Source organism: Oncorhynchus mykiss, chromosome 24 (genome assembly GCF_013265735.2).
Source record: "Oncorhynchus mykiss isolate Arlee chromosome 24, USDA_OmykA_1.1, whole genome shotgun sequence".
Classification (NCBI taxonomy): Eukaryota; Metazoa; Chordata; class Actinopteri; order Salmoniformes; family Salmonidae; genus Oncorhynchus; species Oncorhynchus mykiss.
Genome location: NC_048588.1, coordinates 24,748,482 through 24,768,088, shown reverse-complemented (window position 1 = coordinate 24,768,088; position 19,607 = coordinate 24,748,482). Strand labels below are relative to the sequence as shown.

Sequence of the window (19,607 nt, the reverse complement as noted above, 5' to 3'; positions counted from 1 at the left end):
CTGTCTTTCTTTCTCTCTCGTTTTCTCTCTCTCAATTCAATTCAATTCAATTCAATTCAATTCAAGGGCTTTATTGGCATGGGAAACATGTGTTAACATTGCCAAAGCAAGTGAGGTAGACAACATACAAAGTGAATATATAAAGTGAAAAACAACAAAAATTAACAGTAAACATTACACATACAGAGGTTTCAAAACAGTAAAGACATTACAAATGTCATATTATATATATATACAGTGTTTTAACACCCTTTAACACCAGTCTCTTGCTCTCTCTCTCTCTGTCTTTCTTTCTCTCTCGTTCTCTCTCTGTCTCTCTCTCTGTGTGTTCTGACCCTTTGTATCGTATGTCAGAGCTCTGAAGTCCAGTCAGCACTCTCTGTGCTCTCTGCTCATCGTGGACACACCGGGTTTCCAGAACCCTCGCATGGCCAAGCGCCAGCGCGGTGCCACCTTCGAGGAGCTGTGCCACAACTACGCCCAGGAGCGCCTGCAGACCCTGTTCCACGAACGCACCTTTGTACAGGAGCTGGAAAGATATAAGGAGGTGCAGAGATATACAGAGATGTACAGCACTGACAAATACCTTCACCATTACATAGTAGAAGTATTCTTACTAACAGGATACCAATGATTTGGTATTTTTAAACTTCCCTGAATTATAAAATCATAATCGTCATTAACATACCTGTATTGTTTTAGTATGAAAATAACATAGAACGTCAGACTGAGCATTTTTAGTTGTAATGTCATTGCCTATAGACTCTTACATAAGAGGATCTCTGAAAATCACTGACTCCAATCACACCTAACCAAACCCCTCTGTTCCCATCTAGGAAAACATAGAGCTTGCATTAGATGAAATAGGGTCCAGTACCTCAATGTCGGTAGCAGCTATAGACCAAGCATCAACCCAAGCGCTGGTAAGGAGAATCTCTCTGTGCCTCTTTTGCATGTACAGTATCAGGAGTAGACTTTAGCTTGGATTTCATCATTGTTGTGAGCGTCAAGTGGGGTTCAACACAGTCCTTCCTCTCTCTCTTCTTTGCCAATGATAGTGCTCCCCTAATTCAAATAGAATCATCAACTTTTAGACTCAGACAAATGACTGTGTGATCCATGTCAGGCTTATTAACTCCATCCAATTCACTTGGCTTTTTTGGGGGGGTGGGGGGGGGGGATTCATCCCACATCAAAGATATTAATTGCAGTCAAGTTTGATTCCTTTCCCCCTTGATGAGTTGGGCCTTTTTCAGTCAGCGTTGGCTTCTCAGAGCAAAGCTATCCAATTGAGTTTATTTATGAGACGACTGCATGGCACGCGCTCTTAACAGAAATGCCAAAGTGACATTAACAAGAATTAGATCAAAAGTGAATGAGGATGGGAGTCATACAGGAATTGATTGAAAAGTTGAGACGAAAGTAAATAACTTAGTTTGTTTGTGTGTTTGAGTGTGCGGTTTGCATGTGTGGGTGTGCCGTTTGCATGTGTGTGGGTGTGCGGTTTGCATGTGTGTGTGTGGGTGTGCGGTTTGCATGTGTGTGTGGGTGTGCGGTTTGCATGTGTGGGTGTGCGGTTTGCATGTGTGTGTGGGTGTGCGGTTTGCGTGTGTGTGCGGTTTGTGTTTGTATGTGAAGGAGTGCACAAGGGCATGCATGACCAAACACGGCTACAAACAAACGCTATTGAACCAGCGCCATACTTATTGGAAACCAGCTCACACTCGGAGAAAAACACATCATGAAAAGATCAACAGAGCTTTAGACCTAGATGAGGAGAGCCTGACAAAATGCTGCATTAGAATCCAAGTAATATCCACAGGTCATCCACCTCCAGCCTACAGTGTCAAATACTGTAAGGGAATAGGATTGTTCTGAATAAGAGAGGTTCTTATTTCTCATGTCTCTCTGAAAAGGATGTGAGATTTACCTGACTTGGCAATTAATTAGTTGACTGCTACTAGAGAAACCAACTCAGTGAAACAGATCTGCACAAACAATCATTCAAACAGCATCATCAGGATAACCAGCTTCCATGTTGTAGTTGAACACTATATATAAACTCACTGGGAGTTTATATATAGTGTTCAACTACAACATGGAAGCTGGTTATCCTGATGATGCTGTTTGAATGATTGTTTGTTCTGTCCAGGCATCTTGGCCAGAGATGTTAAATAGTTAAATAATTCAATTGGCAAATAATTGAAAAGGCTTTAGCTTCAGTAGGTTGTGGTGGTGAAGATACCCTGCCTGCACCTCCCTCCATCCACAGAGTCTACACTCTCACATTAATAACACCATTCATTATCAAAGTGGACTGTCAGAGAGCAACGTTTCTAAATGCTCCACTGCCCAGGAGTGGATTTTAATAGCAGCTCTAGAATGAGGAAAGACTCATCTCTCTTATAACTTCTTATTTACCGAAACGTTAGGATTGCCTTTACAAAATGACTTGTTTTGTTCAGAGATGTTGAATCATATCAGGTTGTTTGAACACTGTGCTGGTGCATAATGAGACGTTTCTACAAGTGTCACAGCTAAGCAGGTGTAATGTTATGGCAACACTGGGCCAGGGATAAAGGCCGTGTTGGGACATTTAAACCATGAGTTTAAAAAGAGGAGACTAGGTTGCTTTATTGGTTTTGGAGAGTGTTGCTGTGTATGGAGTGTCGTGATTGGATGGATGAGAGGAGCTGTGGATGACTGGTGGAGTGGAGCTGGGTGAGTGTCTGGGTGAGTGGCTTGTGAAAGCTGCACCTGCGTGTTGGACTGAGCTGTGGACCAAAGCTTTCTGCACAGCTGATTCACTTGTGTTTGTGTTAGACTCAAGTGATAGATCCCCACCTCTCTAACCTGTGTGTGTTCTTGTGATGGTCCCAGGTGCGCACCCTGGCGAGGACAGATGAGGCTCGAGGTCTGCTGTGGCTGATGGAGGAGGAGGCTTTGCAGCCAGGGGGCTCTGAGGACACTCTGCTGGAGAGACTCTTCAGCTACTATGGCCCTGACCAGGGGGACAACAAGGGACACGCCCTGCTCCTGAAAAGTGACAAGCCGCATCACTTCCTGTTGGGCCACAGCCACGGGACAGACTGGGTGGAGTACGATGCTCAGGGTTGGCTGAACCACGCCAAGCAGAACCCCGCCTCCCAGAACGCTGCCACTCTGCTGCAGGACTCACAGAAGTACACATTTAATTCACTGATTGATTGTTCTCCATAGTAGCACTTTACAAAGAAAATATACTTACCTCTTTGTCTCTCTTGCTCTCTCTCACTCACTCACTCACTCACTCACTCACTCACTCACTCACTCACTCACTCACTCACTCACTCACTCACTCTTTCACACACACACACACAGGAAGAACATCAGCAGTCTGTTCTCTAGTCGTAGTGGAGGGCCCACAGTGCTGTCTGGCTCCATCGCAGGGCTGGAGGGGGGATCTCAGCTGGCCCTCCGCAGAGCCACTAGCATGAGGAAGACCTTCACCACTGGCATGGCCGCTGTCAAGAAGAAGAGCCTCTGTATCCAGATCAAACTGCAAGTGGTGAGTGGGGTGGTTTCTCCCTACCCAAGGCCTACCTCTGCTTCCTCTTTGAGAGGGTTTAGGCCCAAGTTGCTCTTAAGAACTTTGTATGACAATTGTGTTATTCAAATAAAACTATATTAACATGTATGTACAAATGTGTACAGAATTAAGTATTTGCCTTTGTGTGTGTGTGTGTGTGTGTTAATGCGTTAACTCCCTGCCCTCTCTCCCCAGGATGCTCTGCTGGACACGGTGCGCAGGTCCAGGGTTCACTTTGTCCACTGCCTGCTGCCCAAGGCAGACGCAGTGGGAGTTGGCATGGAGCCGCGCGTGACCCATGGAGAGAGCTGCGACTCAGGCCTCATGCAGCTGGATGTGGGCCTCCTGAGGGCTCAACTCCGTGGATCTAAGCTTATCGACGCCTTGCGCATCTACAGACAAGGTAAGACACCACTCAAGTCCAGCTAAGTCATGGGAGAGGGACATTTTCCCCCTTAATTCTGAACTGTATGAGAAATAAAAATGATTCGATAAATGTTGACATTGTTCTGCCTTTTCCATAAAGGATACCCTGATCACATGGTGTTCTCCGAGTTCAGACGGCGCTTTGACGTGCTGGTGCCCCACCTGACCAAAAAGCACGGACGCAACTACATGGTCACAGACGAGAAGAGGGTGAGTGTCGAGGCGTTCCCTGCACGAATGATAATATAAAAGCCTCCCTCTTTTCTCTCTCTCCTTCCCTTCCCCCTTCTAGATCTTCTCTTGTGTGTAATTAATTATGATTAGGTTGGCTGGCAGCATGCGGCTGGTGTGCTGATTAATTACGTGCCTCCTCTCTGTCCTCCCCTTCCATCTCTTCCTCCTCTCTTTCTGTCTTCAGTACCTATAGCTATTAGCATACCCTACCTACTCAGATGTGTGGTTAAAACTTCTGAATCCAGTAAACATATTTTCAGATGTAGAAATTTTCAGCTGGAAATGAAGAAATGGTATAGACATTCTCTTGGCTGAAATGTTATTTTCATTGTTGTGTAAGAAGGTTGTGTTTTTGAAGTAGAGCTGTTAAAGAGGTCCTCTCTGTCACAGCTAAAACATACAGTGAGCTATAGAAGAGTTAAAGAGGAAACCAGACTCTTTGGAGACATGCTTAGGAAGAATAGCCTGCTCAGAAATAATGAATGGACAAAAAGGTACTTAATTCTCTAGATATAGACAGACTGAGAGAGAGGGAGTATAGAGAAAGAAAGCAAGAGGGAGTAAGAGGTTTCCCCCCTGCGTCAGCATCTTAGGAAATGTATTTTTATTTCCCAGAGAGAACTCAAACAGAGCCCTCTCTCTCAGAGCTAGAAACCTGTCTGTCTCTTCATCTTAGCTTGGGCTGTGTTACTGTGTTACTGTGTTACTGTGTTGCTGTGTTGCTGTGTTACTGTGTTACTGTGTTACTATGTTGCTGTGTTACTGTGTTGCTGTGTTGCTGTGTTACTGTGTTGCTGTGTTACTGTGTTGCCGTATTGCCGTGTTGCCGTGTTACCGTGTTGCCGTGTTACCGTGTTACTGTGTTACTGTGTTACTGTGTTGCTGTGTTACTGTGTTACTGTGTTGCTGTGTTGCTGTGTTTCTGTGTTACTGTGTTGCTGTGTTGCTGTGTTGCTGTGTTACTGTGTTACTGTGTTGCTGTGTTGCCGTATTGCCGTATTGCCGTGTTACCGTGTTGCCGTGTTGCCGTGTTGCCGTGTTACTGTGTTACTGTGTTGCTGTGTTGCTGTGTTACTGTGTTGCTGTGTTACTGTGTTGCTGTGTTACTGTGTTGCTGTGTTGCTTTGTTGCTGTGTTACTGTGTTTCTGTGTTACTATGTTACTATGTTACTGTGTTGCTGTGTTACTGTGTTGCTGTGTTACTGTGTTGCTGTGTTACTGTGTTACTGTGTTACTGTGTTGCTGTGGCTGAAGTGGCTTTATCCTCCACTGAGCCTGTTTACCTCCCAGATCCAGTAATCCTGCGGAGATCCTCTGCCAACAGTCCTTTAAGTAACTGTCCACTATCCACTTTTAAATGTTCTTATGATGTTAGCTCATACTCAGATAATGTGGTTGACTCATCCTATACTCGTATTTGTGGCCAAAGCATAAATTGGAGAGAAAATACTTCAAAAAACCCCACCTCATAGAGACTTAAAAAATATAAAGCTTTCTCTTTCCTCAGCTAGGATGATGTCATCCTCCTGAGGAGGCTGAGCTGACCAATCAGTGGGCTACTCGTGTGAATACTGTTAATGACCGACATACACCCACAACATTCTGTTTTTGGGGTACGCCCACACCATTCCAACACAGAAAAGCTGCTTTTTAACATATTTAATTAAAACATTTTGGAAGGAACTACTACTTCACTCATATTGTAATTAATCACAGGTCATATTTCATAGAAATCTGGAAACACTGGACAGTTACTTTAAAACAGCTGATTCTGTTCAAGTTAACTCCCATCCCATCCTTGAGGCTTCAGCTATCTTCCAACTTCACTTTGTAGTCGAACTTTAAAGACCCTCCTCCTCCTCCACCTCTCCTGAGACCGCTTTAGATACAGTCCATATTTAGACTGAATTGGAGGTTACAGATAGCTAGCTTGGTGCCGTAGCTGAGTTGTTTTGGTCTGCAGTCTCCTGGTGGATAGGCTGATGTTAGGGGAGTGTGCCTGTTGCTATGGTGCTGTGTGCAGTCCTTTGGGGCGAAGACAGAAGGATGGTGACTTTACGGGAGGGAGCACTGTCTGCCTGTTTGTCCATTTCTGTTGATCTCTTCATTGATCTGTCTGTCCGTTTTATCGGTTTGTTTCAGGCTGTGGAGGAGCTGTTGGAGTCTCTGGACTTGGAGAACAGCAGTTACCACATGGGCCTGAGCAGGGTAAGTAACACATACACCGACCGACCGACCGACCGACCGACCGACCGACCGACAGACAGACAGACATGCTTTGTAAAAGTGTTATGACTACAGGTGACACTATGACAATAGGTGTGAAGGCTTGGTACAGTCTAAATCAGGCCCTTGGTGTTCTGTCTCTGCCTGGGAGGGACAGCTGTTTACCCAGCATGCCCTTCTCTTTGGAATCATAGGTCTGTCGCTGTGGCACTGGTTCCTAGCTGCCGCTGGGTCCCTGGGCTGGCAGCCTTTGTCTTTTAGTTGGCGGTTGGCAACCGCCCCCCCCCCCCACACACACACACACACACACACTGATCATGCTTGACTTTCAGTTGGGCCAGGGAAGGTTGCTCCACAGTTCTTCTGCTTCTTCAGAAAAAAATATGTCTGGCTTACTCTTTGTTGTTGTCTCTTCTGTTGCTCCCTGTAGCCATTGATTTTGGCAGGCGACTGCTCTCTTTGTTTGTGGCGCTTTGCCGTGGCGTGCCGATAACCCTCCACAAACACCAATCAGCACAGTGAGATTCAAACCTTTCAGATGCAAAATAGAAAATCCAAAGGAAAGGACGGGCTGATGAATGGCTAATTAGCAGAGGAGGCTTTTTCAGAATGTCCATGGAATAGAGGACAGTGGGAAGTTTTGTTCTGAAGTAGACAGTAGGAAAAGTAGGTTTATGGAAGTTTTGTTCTGAAGTAGACAGTAGGACAAGTAGGTTTATGGAAGTTTTGTTCTGAAGTAGACAGTAGGAAAAGTAGGTTTATGGAAGTTTTGTTCTGAAGTAGACAGTAGGAAAAGTAGGTTTATGGAAGTTTTGTTCTGAAGTAGACAGTAGGAAAAGTAGGTTTATGGAAGTTTTGTTCTGAAGTAAACAGTAGGAAAAGTAGGTTTATGGAAGTTTTGTTCTGAAGTAGACAGTAGGAAAAGTAGGTTTATGGAAGTTTTGTTCTGAAGTAGACAGTAGGACAAGTAGGTTTATGGAAGTTTTGTTCTGAAGTAAACAGTAGGAAAAGTATGTTTTGGGAAGTGTGTGTGTGTGTGTGTGTGTGTGTGCCTTTCCATCTCTCATCATGCTAAGAAAAACACCAAGCCCCAACTGAGCCACTGGAACGGCCCACAACCTTCAGAGACCACGAGGTCCAATATGTTCCTTCGTCCACCCTGACTGTCATTGCTAGGCAGAAGCTCATCCCGCTAGGGGGGAAGGCCTGTGTGACTGGGCCTTTTACTGTTACACATCACACATCCCATTGGCGTTGCTCAGTGGTTGCATCACTAGCGGGTGGGCGAGAACGTTACAAGCTGGAGAGTGTTCTCTCAGCTCCTCGTTGTGATGTGTCTGTGTGTTCTACTCAGTCTACTGCATAGGAATAGGCAAAGACAAGGGGGGATACCTAGTCAGCTGTACAACTGAATGCATTCAACTGAAATGTGTCTTCCACATTTAACCCAACCCCTCTGAATGGGAGGGGGGGGGGGGGCTGCCTTCATCAACATCCACGTCATCGGCACCCGGGAAACAGTTACAAGTGTGCATTATTAATGCAAGCATACCATGTAAGCTGTTGATTAACATGTAATTGTGGATCCATTTGACAGAATGCCCATACAGTGTGTGATAAATCCTCTACTGCTGACAATAGAGGAAGCAAACTCAATCCGATGTTCTCTGGAGGTATAGACAACCTCTCCAGTCGGAGTCGTTGCCCTACAGCAGAGAAGTGTGGGTGTGTTAGTGCTGTGTGGTTTCACCGTGCCCAGCCCACTCTCTGCATGTGCTATTGGCTTGACTGTACACACGGGCTCTGAACTTTGATTGTCTGTGCTGGGTAAAGTGTTTTCTCTCATCCTGTGCCTCTGATAGACGATAATAGGTTGTTAAGGGCCCTGGAGTACTGTGTTAGATCAGTCCTGATGCATCATGATGCAGTTTCTGCATAACACCACCACAGCTCTCGTCTTGAGGAGCCGCTTGGTGAAATCTGAACAAAACACTCTGTAGACGAACCATCTCAATTGTTTTAGAGTTGAAGGAAACACAGTGCCTCTGACTAACTGAAGATGACGGCTAAATCCAAGAGAAGTTTCTCCACAACTCTGCCTGTCGTTTTAGTTTCCCCAGAAACTTCCTGTCTTTGTTATTTTCCTTACTGTAGCCGTGGCAGCCGCATGTGTTGTTAACACAAGGGAGTTTTAATGAGGATTTTGTGAAGTTAAGCATAGCTCTTCCACTAACACTATTAGCATGCTAATGCAATTCAGCAACATTCAAAGAGTTTGATGAGCTCTCAGCTCTGGCCTGACAAACTGTAGAGAAGTCCGTCAGCAGCTCCCCACCCAATCTCCCAGAGCAGATCAGAGAATGGAAATGAGTCTAAAGCGTTTCAGGTAATCCAACTAAATTTAAAGCCCCCAAAGTAAACGCCATTGAAATGCAAAGTGAACGCAGGACTTGATGTAGTTGATATGCAATCCCTGAATCCCAGATGTATGGTTGAAGATCTTTAGGGGGATTCCAACTCCCTGAATCATGGAAAAACAAATGATTGTAATTATTTGTTTGTATGCTTCAATGCCCCCAAATGAAAAAGTTGAAAATATTCAGTTTCATGTTTACATTACTTCTATTCCATAGTATTGTGCAACCTTGCACACACACATGCTCCCTGTCTGACTTCAATACAATTCACTTTCGTGTCATGATTAATCAGTATCTAAATGTCCCTGTCTCTCACCAGGTGTTCTTCAGAGCGGGGACCCTGGCCAAACTGGAGGAGCAGAGAGATGTCCAGACCAGACGCAACATCACCATGTTCCAGGCTTCCTGCAGAGGATACCTGGCCAGACAGGCTTTCAAGAAGAGGAAGGTGAGTGAGCCCTCTCAACCCAGTTCTTACCAGCCCAAAGCCCAGGTCAGATTAGATGTCGAAAGGAGCTAAACTGATCTTAGATCAGCAAAACGGACCGTTTTGTGCCCCTCGACCACGTCACACAGTGCACTGTTGGTTCCTAATGCCTACACTTTCAAAGCCGATGCCTGTCGTGGTCTAAGAAGAGCTGTGTATCCCTTGCCAGTACAGAAAGTGCTTGTGTCAGTGTTGCTTTACTGCTCTCTTTGTTCGCCGCCTCAGACAATGTCTTGGGAAAACTCTGAAAGGAACTGAAGCTTCCCATTCGATCATATGGTTATTTGTCCCCTACGACACGTTCTAATTTATCTTCCGTTATAGTGAAGTTAGTCAATGTGTTGCCATGAAAACCAAAGAGAAGACACGTGTGCTTCTTTCCGAGAGGAAGAGAATATTCCCATGGAAGCCTTAGAATGATAGTCTCCCTCTCTCTACCCTTTCTCTCTACCCTCTCTCTACCCTCTTCTCTCGCTCTCTCTCTGCCTCGTATTATTGGCATGCTCTCGCTCCATTGCTAGCTCTGCCACCCACATCTGTGGGGCGGTTTAGCGGCTCACTAAATCAGAAGTTCATCAGAGCACAGTGTCATAAATCCATCCTGTCTCCGCTGGCCCCCGGCCCAGCAGATAGCCTTCCATCTGCTCCTCCTGCTCCTCTGGGACACACACACACACACACACACATGTCCCCTCAATCACAGCCTTATCGATTACCGCACCAGAACACACACACCTCGCCTTATTCCCTGCCCTCTCAGTCTCTCCCTCCATTTTAGCATTCCTCTCTGTCTCTCACTCTAACCTGACCTCTGATCTATGTAGGGGTGATGAGGGTCAAAAAGAAAGGGACTGACACGCCTATAGTACAGGCTCTCTCCTTACCTATTTGAATAGTAATACCTTTATTTATACACCAGTGGTGGGGGAAACTAGAAGGCTGGTCTTTCTACAGGCTGAGATTATTATTGTAGACGCCTGTCATGATCCCTGGTCCAGTCATGAGGGATTGGAGAGAGACACGGCAGGGACAGAGGTGTGTTTCATTTGAGTGCTGCCTCTTTCTATAAGTAACACAAGTTGTTTATCCTGATTGTTTGTTTTGATTTAGGAACAGGATATTGATATTTTCCTTTGTTTTCCGAAGTGTTTAGTTGTAAACGACTCCATTAAGAGTGATTGTCATTCCTCACAGTGACTGGCTGAGGGTCAGACTGGACTTGAGAGGGTTGTGTAATGCTGGGAGGTAGTTCTTCAAGGGTTCAAAAAGTTGGACCCGTTCTGAAATGGACTTGGGGCTTTCCCACCCAGACCCGATATGCATAAATATATATTTTTTAAATGTAGAGACCCGTTCCGAACAGACCCGTGGACAACTAGAACCGTTCCGTATAGGCCTGGTTGGATCCAGACCCTATCCAAGTGAGGGAAGCAGCAGAAAAACACTTTTTAAAGCTACTTGATTAACCAGAGCTGATAAAGCACGAGAGGAGGGAGAGAAAGAGGAGCCGCTCAAGCAGGCGGGGGAGGGGCTGTACTGGGAGGGATGGAGGGAGGGATGAGAGACAGCAACCAACCAAGCAGACTCGCACTACAGTAGACTATTAGCTGCCATAGCTAGGTTATTTATCATCAAACATCTTCCACTGATTAGATATCTCCTAACTTTTGCAACACACGGAGGCTCTATGATTGTAGCCTATTGCCGCTTTGATGACTTATGATTGGCCAACAACAAGCTACACGCGCCTCACTCCTCTCGTGAAAAGCAAGAGCAGCAAATGAAAAATGTCTATCTCTCTACTGCAGCAGTCACCTGTGGATCTGTACAGGCCGTTCCGGACAAGTCAGTTAAAACACATACCCGAGACCCGTGACAATCATATCAAATCCGACCCACCCGTTACGTTATTTCGAATTTTGGATCCGGACCTGCTCGGGTCCCGGATTGAGTCTCGGGTACAGGTGGATCCGTGAAGACTTCTACTGAGAGGCCCAGGGGAAGACAGGGAACAATATCACCACTGCAAAGGCTTTTGTGAGGCAACGTTCTGCATTACAATGTGTTTCGGTGTACAGTACAGGACCCTACCCCCCAGCAGTTCTGAAAGGTGCAGTACAGGACCCTACCCTCCAGCAGTTCTGAAAGGTGCTGTACAGGACACTACCCTCCAGCAGTTCTGAAAGGTACAGTACAGGACACTACCCTCCAGCAGTTCTGAAAGGTACAGTACAGGACACTACCCTCCAGCAGTTCTGAAAGGTACAGTACAGGACACTACCCTCCAGCAGTTCTGAAAGGTACAGTACAGGACACAACCCTCCAGCAGTTCTGAAAGGTACAGTACAGGACACTACCCTCCAGCAGTTCTGAAATGTACAGTACAGGACATACCCTCCAGCAGTTCTGAAATGTACAGTACAGGACATACCCTCCAGCAGTTCTGAAAGGTACAGTACAGGACACTACCCTCCAGCAGTTCTGAAAGGTACAGTACAGGACACAACCCTCCAGCAGTTCTGAAAGGTACAGTACAGGACACTACCCTCCAGCAGTTCTGAAATGTACAGTACAGGACATACCCTCCAGCAGTTCTGAAATGTACAGTACAGGACACTACCCTCCAGCAGTTCTGAAAGGTACAGTACAGGACACTACCCTCCAGCAGTTCTGAAATGTACAGTACAGGACACTACCCTCCAGCAGTTCTGAAAGGTACAGTACAGGACACTACCCTCCAGCAGTTCTGAAATGTACAGTACAGGACACTACCCTCCAGCAGTTCTGAAAGGTACTGTACAGGACATACCCTCCAGCAGTTCTGAAAGGTGCGGTACAGGACCCTACCCTCCAGCAGTTCTGAACGGTACTGTACAGGACACTATCCTCCAGCAGTTATGAAAGGTACTCTACAGGACACTATCCTCCAGCAGTTCTGAAAGGTGCAGTACAGGACACTACCCTCCAGAAGTTATGAAAGTTGCAGTACAGGACACTACCCTCCAGAAGTTCTGAAAGGTGCAGTACAGGACACTACCCTCCAGCAGTTCTGAAAGGTGCAGTACAGGACACTACCCTCCAGCAGTTCTGAAAGGTGCAGTACAGGACACTATCCTCCAGCAGTTCTGAAAGGTACTGTACAGGACACTATCCTCCAGCAGTTCTGAAAGGTACTGTACAGGACACTATCCTCCAGCAGTTCTGAAAGGTACAATACAGGACACTACCCTTCAGCAGTTCTGAAAGGTACAATACAGGACACTACCCTCCAGCAGTTCTGAAAGGTACAGTACAGGACACTACCCTCCAGCAGTTCTGAAAGGTACAGTACAGGACACTACCCTCCAGCAGTTCTGAAAGGTACTGGACAGGACACTACCCTCCAGCAGTTCTGAAAGGTACAGTACAGGACACTACCCTCCAGCAGTTCTGAAAGGTGCAGTACAGGACACTACCCTCCAGCAGTAATGAAAGGTACAGTACAGGACATACCCTCCAGCAGTTCTGAAAGGTACTGTACAGGACATACCCTCCAGCAGTTATGAAAGTTGCAGTACAGGACACTACCCTCCAGAAGTTCTGAAAGGTGCAGTACAGGACACTACCCTCCAGCAGTTCTGAAAGGTACAGTACAGGACACTACCCTCCAGCAGTTCTGAAAGGTACTGGACAGGACACTACCCTCCAGCAGTTCTGAAAGGTACAGTACAGGACACTACCCTCCAGCAGTTCTGAAAGGTGCAGTACAGGACACTACCCTCCAGCAGTAATGAAAGGTACAGTACAGGACATACCCTCCAGCAGTTCTGAAAGGTACTGTACAGGACATACCCTCCAGCAGTTATGAAAGGTACAGTACAGGACACTACCCTCCAGCAGTTCTGAAAGGTGCAGTACAGGACACTACCCTCCAGCAGTTCTGAAAGGTACAGTACAGGACCCTACCCTCCAGCAGTTCTGAAAGGTACTGTACAGGACACTACCCTCCAGCAGTTCTGAAAGGTGCAGTACAGGACACTACCCTCCAGCAGTTCTGAAAGGTACTGTACAGGACACTACCCTCCAGCAGTTCTGAAAGGTACAGTACAGGACACTACCCTCCAGCAGTTCTGAAAGGTACAGGACACTACCCTCCAGCAGTTCTGAAAGGTAGTTACAGTAAGGTTTAGTTCAATGTGTTTTCATTTGATCTGATTAACAGGAAGTTGAGGTTGTTTTATTTAAGTTGAACTCAATGATTTAAGTATCTATTTAAACACACAATGAATACTTTGCACAATTCTAGCTAAGAAGCCAAGGCATGTTTTAGAGGAAAATGCATGTTGAGGAGAGTGGTAGTGGTAAATATTTGTGAGGCTTGTGTCGTAGCAAGGTAAGCTGGTTTGATATTTACAGGAAAATATTCTGTATGTACAGCTAAACAAGCAGACTCACACTTGATTACAAGGCAGTGCAGGGTGTTACATTTGAACCTTTGGCCCATATTTCTCAGAGACACAAGACACGACCGTGAAAGTGTTGATTTCCTCGTCTGAACACTGACGTCCCCACTGCCCAAAAATCTATTAGTTTGTTTCTCTCTGTCTATTTGATTGCTCCGGGGGGCTCCCCCCACCTTGAAGTCCTCTCAGCCTGAGCCAAACCCTCACAGGGATTTCTTTTCAAAGAGCTTTGAGGGAGAAAAGAGAGAAAGTGATAGAGAGAGTGTTCCTTCTCTGAAACGGTGCTTCACCATGGGGGAATAGACGAATAGAAGGGATGCGGCACAGTGTTTGAAGCCCACAGCCTCCTCTCTCTTTGACATTCATGTGGATAGAACGAGTGACAGCAGGGTGAAGATGGAGGAGCATGGGGGATTCCTCCGTCAGCCAGTCGGCCCAGAGTGTGTCTAATTAAATCGTTCCTTTAAGACAAAGCTTCTTCCCCGACTGGGAACAGGTGTGTGTCAGTGCATGCATGCATTACATCTATGGCCTTGTGTGCTCAGCAAAGGCCATGTAGCTTCACAGACACTCAAAGGGAACTCTGTAAAGGAGAGGCAGAAGGCAGAGTAAAAAGGAAGACCGAGACAAAGAAAGAGAAATGAATACATTCTGCCCCTGTGTTTCTCTAAGACCGTCAATATCTGTTTGACACAGACATATCTTCTTTCTAAAGGCTGCAAGACCTTATTCTAAATCCCTCTGGTGTTGTATATGAGCTCTCTGTATGGCTGAGGAACAGAGAGATCAACACTGACACCCCCCCCCCCCCTTATTGAGTCAACACATGATTTGTTAGACTTGTTTAGGTCTAAGCATGACAAACAAGCTTTAGAGGACATAACCTGCATGCCTTCTCCATCATGGCAAACCCAGTGGATGCAGTTGCATTGTGCTTTTCTAATTGGGTTGTGAGATAATGGGTGGTTTATTGGAGATGCCCATGTAGCGGGAGCATGTAGCTCCTTCTAATGCCTTTTTAACAAGGTGCCAAAGTGGTATCGATGTTTGATTACATTTCTCTGAAGAGCTTTGTCTCAAAGTCGTGAGAAGCCAGAAGAACTTTGGATTGACTTGATTCTAGCTCGCCCAAATCGTCACACTTGATGCAAGTGTCTGTTATTGTGCTAGTTGATAATGACACTAAGCAATGCCATTTCTTCTTTTCTTTATTTATCAAAAGTTATACATTTCATACAAACAGTGCATTCGGAAAGTATTCAGACCCCTTCCCTTTGTCCACATTTTGTTACGTTACAGCCTTATTCTAAAATTGATTCAATCAAACATTTTCCTCATCAATACACAATACCCCATAAAGACAAAACAAAAAAACTAGTTTGTAGACATTTTTGCAAATGTATTAAAAAATAAAAAACAGAAAAAAAACAATTGACATAAGTATTTAGAGCCTTTTCTATGAGACTCGAAATTGAGCTCAGGTGCATCCTGTTTCCATTGATCATCCTTGAGATGTTTCTACACTTGATTGGAGTCCACCTGTGGTAAATTCAATTGATTGGACATGATTTGGAAAGGCACTCACCTTTCTATTTAACAAAGTACGAAGAGATCCTTGATGAAAACCTGCTCCAGAGCGCTCAGGACCTCAGACTGGGGTGAAGGTTCAGCTTCCAACAGGAGAAAGATCCAGGACACAGCCAAGACTGCAGGAGTGGCTTCGGGACAAGTCTCTGAATGTCCTTGAGTGACCCAGCCAGAGCCCAGACTTGAACCCGACCTAACATCGCTGGAGAGACCTGAAAATACCTGTGCAGCGAGTCTCCCCATCCAACCTGACAGAGCTTGAGAAGATTTGCATGGAAGAATGGGAGAAACTCAATGTTTATGTAAATGTGATATTTCCGTTTTTTATTTGTAATACATTTTCAAAAATTTCTAAAAAACCTATTTTTGCTTTGTCATGGGGTATTGTTTATAGAATGAGGAGGGGGAAAAAAACGATTTCATTAATTTTAGAATAAGGCTGTAACGTAACAAAATGCAGAACAATTCAAGGGTCTGAATAATTTCAGAATGCACTCTATTTGTGATATATATATTTCCATTTAAAAAAAACTTCAAGAATCCTACATGTTGGCAGACATAACACCAGACACAAACAAGTCCCTCTGCTCCTCGGCACGTGTTTCAGATCCAGGACCTGGCCATCCGCTGCATTCAGAAGAACATCAAGAAGAACAAGGGCGTGAAGGGCTGGGCCTGGTGGAAGGTGTTCACCACAGTACGCCCCCTTATAGAGGTCCAGCTCACAGAGGAGCAGATACGTGGCAAAGACGTGAGTACACAAACTGTACACACCCTCCATCTACTGTTGATCAGGGGTGAAATCATTACTTCAGTTTCAAAATATTCACTTTTGCAACAAAAATATTTTTTCTATTGGACAGGTTCATCAAACAGGAATGCCCCTACCTGAATCTGTCCCATAGAAATGCTTGTTTTTGTTGCATAACAGAACGTTTTTCCGACTGTTTTGTTGTAATGATTACACCCCAGCATTTGATTCCCTTCCCCTGCTTTATAGAGACTATACAGATTTAGCTCCCTCTAATACTGTAATACATTTTCTCTCTCCCCCTCCCTCTCTCGTTCTGTCTATCTGTTCCCAGGAGGAGATCCAGCAGCTGAAAGGGAGGCTGGAGAAGGTGGACAAGGAGAGGAACAAGCTGAGATTCAACAGTGACCGCCTGGAGAGCAGGGTACACACACACACACACACAAACTGTGTTGCAGACTAATATAAGATAACACATTGTACCAGTGGATCTGTCTGTATAAATAAAGGATGAACAGATGGATGTTTTATGTCAGGAAGTTTAACTGTATTGCACTGTATGCATTAGACAGGGTGCATGTATAGTAGTAATAAACGCATTATTTTCACCCTCTTGCTTATTGCAATTGTGTGTATATGCCAGATCACAGAGCTGTCGTCGGAGCTGGCAGACGAGAGGAACACAGGAGAGTCGGCCTCTCAGCTGCTGGAGTCTGAGACCTCAGAGAGACTGAGACTGGAGAAAGACATGAAGGACCTGCAGGTTAACACTGTTAACACTGGAGAAATGAGACGTCCTTAACTGTTGTTGGATGTACACAATTATTTCATTCATTATTTGAACCAGACCGGTAAATGGAAAACCGATTCTGATTTGCAATGACGACCTTGCCAGTTCTGTTGGCTGCAACGTAATGGTGTGATCAGATTGTTGACCCTGCCTTCCCCAGCCTTCCCCATCCTTTTAGTTTTCTATTTGGCATTTGACATGATGGTTTTTTTCAGGGTATTCCAACTAGATGGCATAGATTTTTCCACTGACTGCTCAGACAGCACATGCTGATGGGCTGGGCTGGGTACAAATTACCTCGCTTCTCGAAATGAGCGATTGTGTCGTTTAGAGGAAGTGTGTGTGTGTGAGCAATGAGCGTGTTTGTGTGTGTACGTGCAAATGCAATGTGAGGTCTATCTGTCAGTATTTCTAACTTGGTATATAATGTGTTTCTGTATTAACGCATGGCCTGTGATTCTCTCCCCAGACTAAGTTTGACTCGATGAAGAAGTCTATGGAATCTATGGAGATGGAGGTGATGGAGACCAGACTCCTCAGAGCCTCTGAGCTCAATGGAGAGATGGACGATGACGACACAGGTCAGAGCCACACACACACGTTTGTTTTACTATCCTTGTGGGGACCAAAACATTTATTCCCATTCAAAACCTGATTTTCCATAACCCTAAACATAACCCTTAACCTAACCCTAACCTTAATTCTAACCCTAAACATAACCCTTAACCTAACCCTAACCTTAATTCTAACCCTAAACCTAACCTTACTTTCCCTAACCCTAAACCTGAAATGTCCCCACTTGTCTTGAGTTTTCCTTGTTGTACTTTCCATGTGAGGACTTCTCGGTCCCCACAAGGATAGTAAAACCAAACCACACACACACACTCTGTTGCTATGGTGACAATTTAGCACCATGAAAACCAGTACACAAAGGTACACCCCAAGACCAGGATCAAAGTAGGCTGTTTCTGGTTGAGTCCTTTCAGTTGCCCAGTTATTTGGTTGTATCAAGCTGACCACCCCCGTAGACTGCAGCGGCTGCCTGAAATCAATGAGGATACAAAAGGTTTTGCAAGACATGCTGTAGAAATTGATTATAAAAGACTGCAGGCGTCCTCAAATGATATTTGGACGCATGCCGAACAGACTTCCGGCTGGACTGCAAATGCAGGCTTTATTTGGCCATTCTGACTGTAGAATAGATTTTTGTCTCAGTGTTTTGTTTGAACGTTTAAACACCCCACATTTTACGTGGAATAGACAACCCTGTGTAAGAGATACATGTACAGGCCATAACAGTAGTGTACAGACTTTAATATGGCTTCAAAACAGCTTGATACATTTCCTCCTGACTAATGCAAATCCCTTCCATGGTCAAACAGACTTCCTTTCAAACTGGCTAATCAATTTCATCTTAGTTCTATTTGAAGGCATGTTGAATGCAATGGAGGCTGCTGAGGGGAGGACAGCTCATAATAAAGGCTGGAACGGAGTGAATGGAAACCATGGTTTTAATACCATTCCACTAATTCTGCTCCAGCCATTACCACAAACCTGTCCTCCCCAATTAAGGTGACACCAACCTCCTGTGATTGAATGTTGAATGTAGTGCTGTCCATGCATGACCTGTCTGCTAACTGTGCTATATCATGTTGTGTTTGTTAGAGGGGGAGTGGAGACTGAAGTATGACAGGGCCATCAGAGAGATAGAGTTCACCAAGAAGAGGTTACAGCAGGAGTTTAATGACAAGCTGGAGGTGGAGCAGCAGAACAAGCGGCAGCTGGAGAGGAGGGTAAGGCAGTGTCGGACACACACACACTTCTAGCTCAATCTCGCATTGCTTACACACACTTGCATGTTGGGATTTACACCTACCTCATCTAGCTACACACACACAAGCTCACATTTTTTTTAAACTAGCTCATATCCTTCCTTCTGTCCAGAAGCAGTTTACTAGTGTTTTCGGTGGGTCTCTCCCTCTCCTTTTCTCTCTCCTTTCCTCATTGCTGGGCAAGTGTCTGTCTGTCACTGTCTTTGTCTATCTCTGTCTGCCGTTTATTTTTCTCTCTGTCTTTTTCTCAGCCCCTTGCTCTGTTTTTGACACCTCCTCTGAGCTTTCTCATAAAACATCAAATAAAGCTTTACACTCCCCGAGCGCTCACTCAGTGAGACATAAAAGGAGCAGTGAAGCAATAACTAGTCTTTTCTTTCTCTCTCTGTGCGTCTCACCTGGTCGGCCACTCAGACAGACAGCTTGACAGAAGCTAACGGAACCTTTGACCTCTTTCATGCCTCTGCTTATTTTGAAAAAAATATTTTAAATGTTACACATCTCTCTCTTTATCTCACTCCCTCTCTCCTCCTCCAGCTAAGTGACCTCCAGGCAGACAGTGAGGAGGTGCAGCGTACGGCCCAGCAGCTGAAGAAGAAGTGTCAGAGATTGACGGCTGAGCTACAGGACACCAAGCTACACCTGGAGGGCCAGCAGAGCCGCAACCATGACCTGGAGAAGAAACAGAGGAAGTGAGTTCAGTTCATAACGCACACACTCTGTAGGCCGACAAAGACGTTTATTCCATGTGTAACTCTGTGTTGCTTGTGTCACACTGCTTTGCTCTATCTTGGCCAGGTCACAGTTGAAAATGTGAACTTGTTCTCAAGTGGCCTACCTTGTTAAA

At 45.3% G+C, this 19,607-nt stretch overlaps 1 protein-coding gene across 20 annotated transcripts in view; it reads left to right on the top strand.

The window, feature by feature from the left end:
- LOC110503378 (unconventional myosin-XVIIIa) overlaps positions 1–19,607 on the top strand; it is a 172,253-nt gene that overhangs the window by 94,975 nt on the left and 57,671 nt on the right. For all 20 annotated transcript variants that reach the window (XM_036961666.1, XM_036961665.1, XM_036961664.1 and 17 more), the window contains 14 exons: positions 355–547; positions 837–923; positions 2,881–3,182; positions 3,361–3,547; positions 3,764–3,971; positions 4,095–4,204; positions 6,371–6,436; positions 9,191–9,319; positions 15,995–16,138; positions 16,473–16,562; positions 16,782–16,901; positions 17,398–17,509; positions 18,594–18,721; positions 19,298–19,452. In XM_036961666.1, coding sequence (XP_036817561.1) covers positions 355–547; positions 837–923; positions 2,881–3,182; positions 3,361–3,547; positions 3,764–3,971; positions 4,095–4,204; positions 6,371–6,436; positions 9,191–9,319; positions 15,995–16,138; positions 16,473–16,562; positions 16,782–16,901; positions 17,398–17,509; positions 18,594–18,721; positions 19,298–19,452 — 2,031 coding nt within the window. The remainder of the gene's footprint in view (positions 1–354; positions 548–836; positions 924–2,880; positions 3,183–3,360; positions 3,548–3,763; positions 3,972–4,094; positions 4,205–6,370; positions 6,437–9,190; positions 9,320–15,994; positions 16,139–16,472; positions 16,563–16,781; positions 16,902–17,397; positions 17,510–18,593; positions 18,722–19,297; positions 19,453–19,607) is intronic.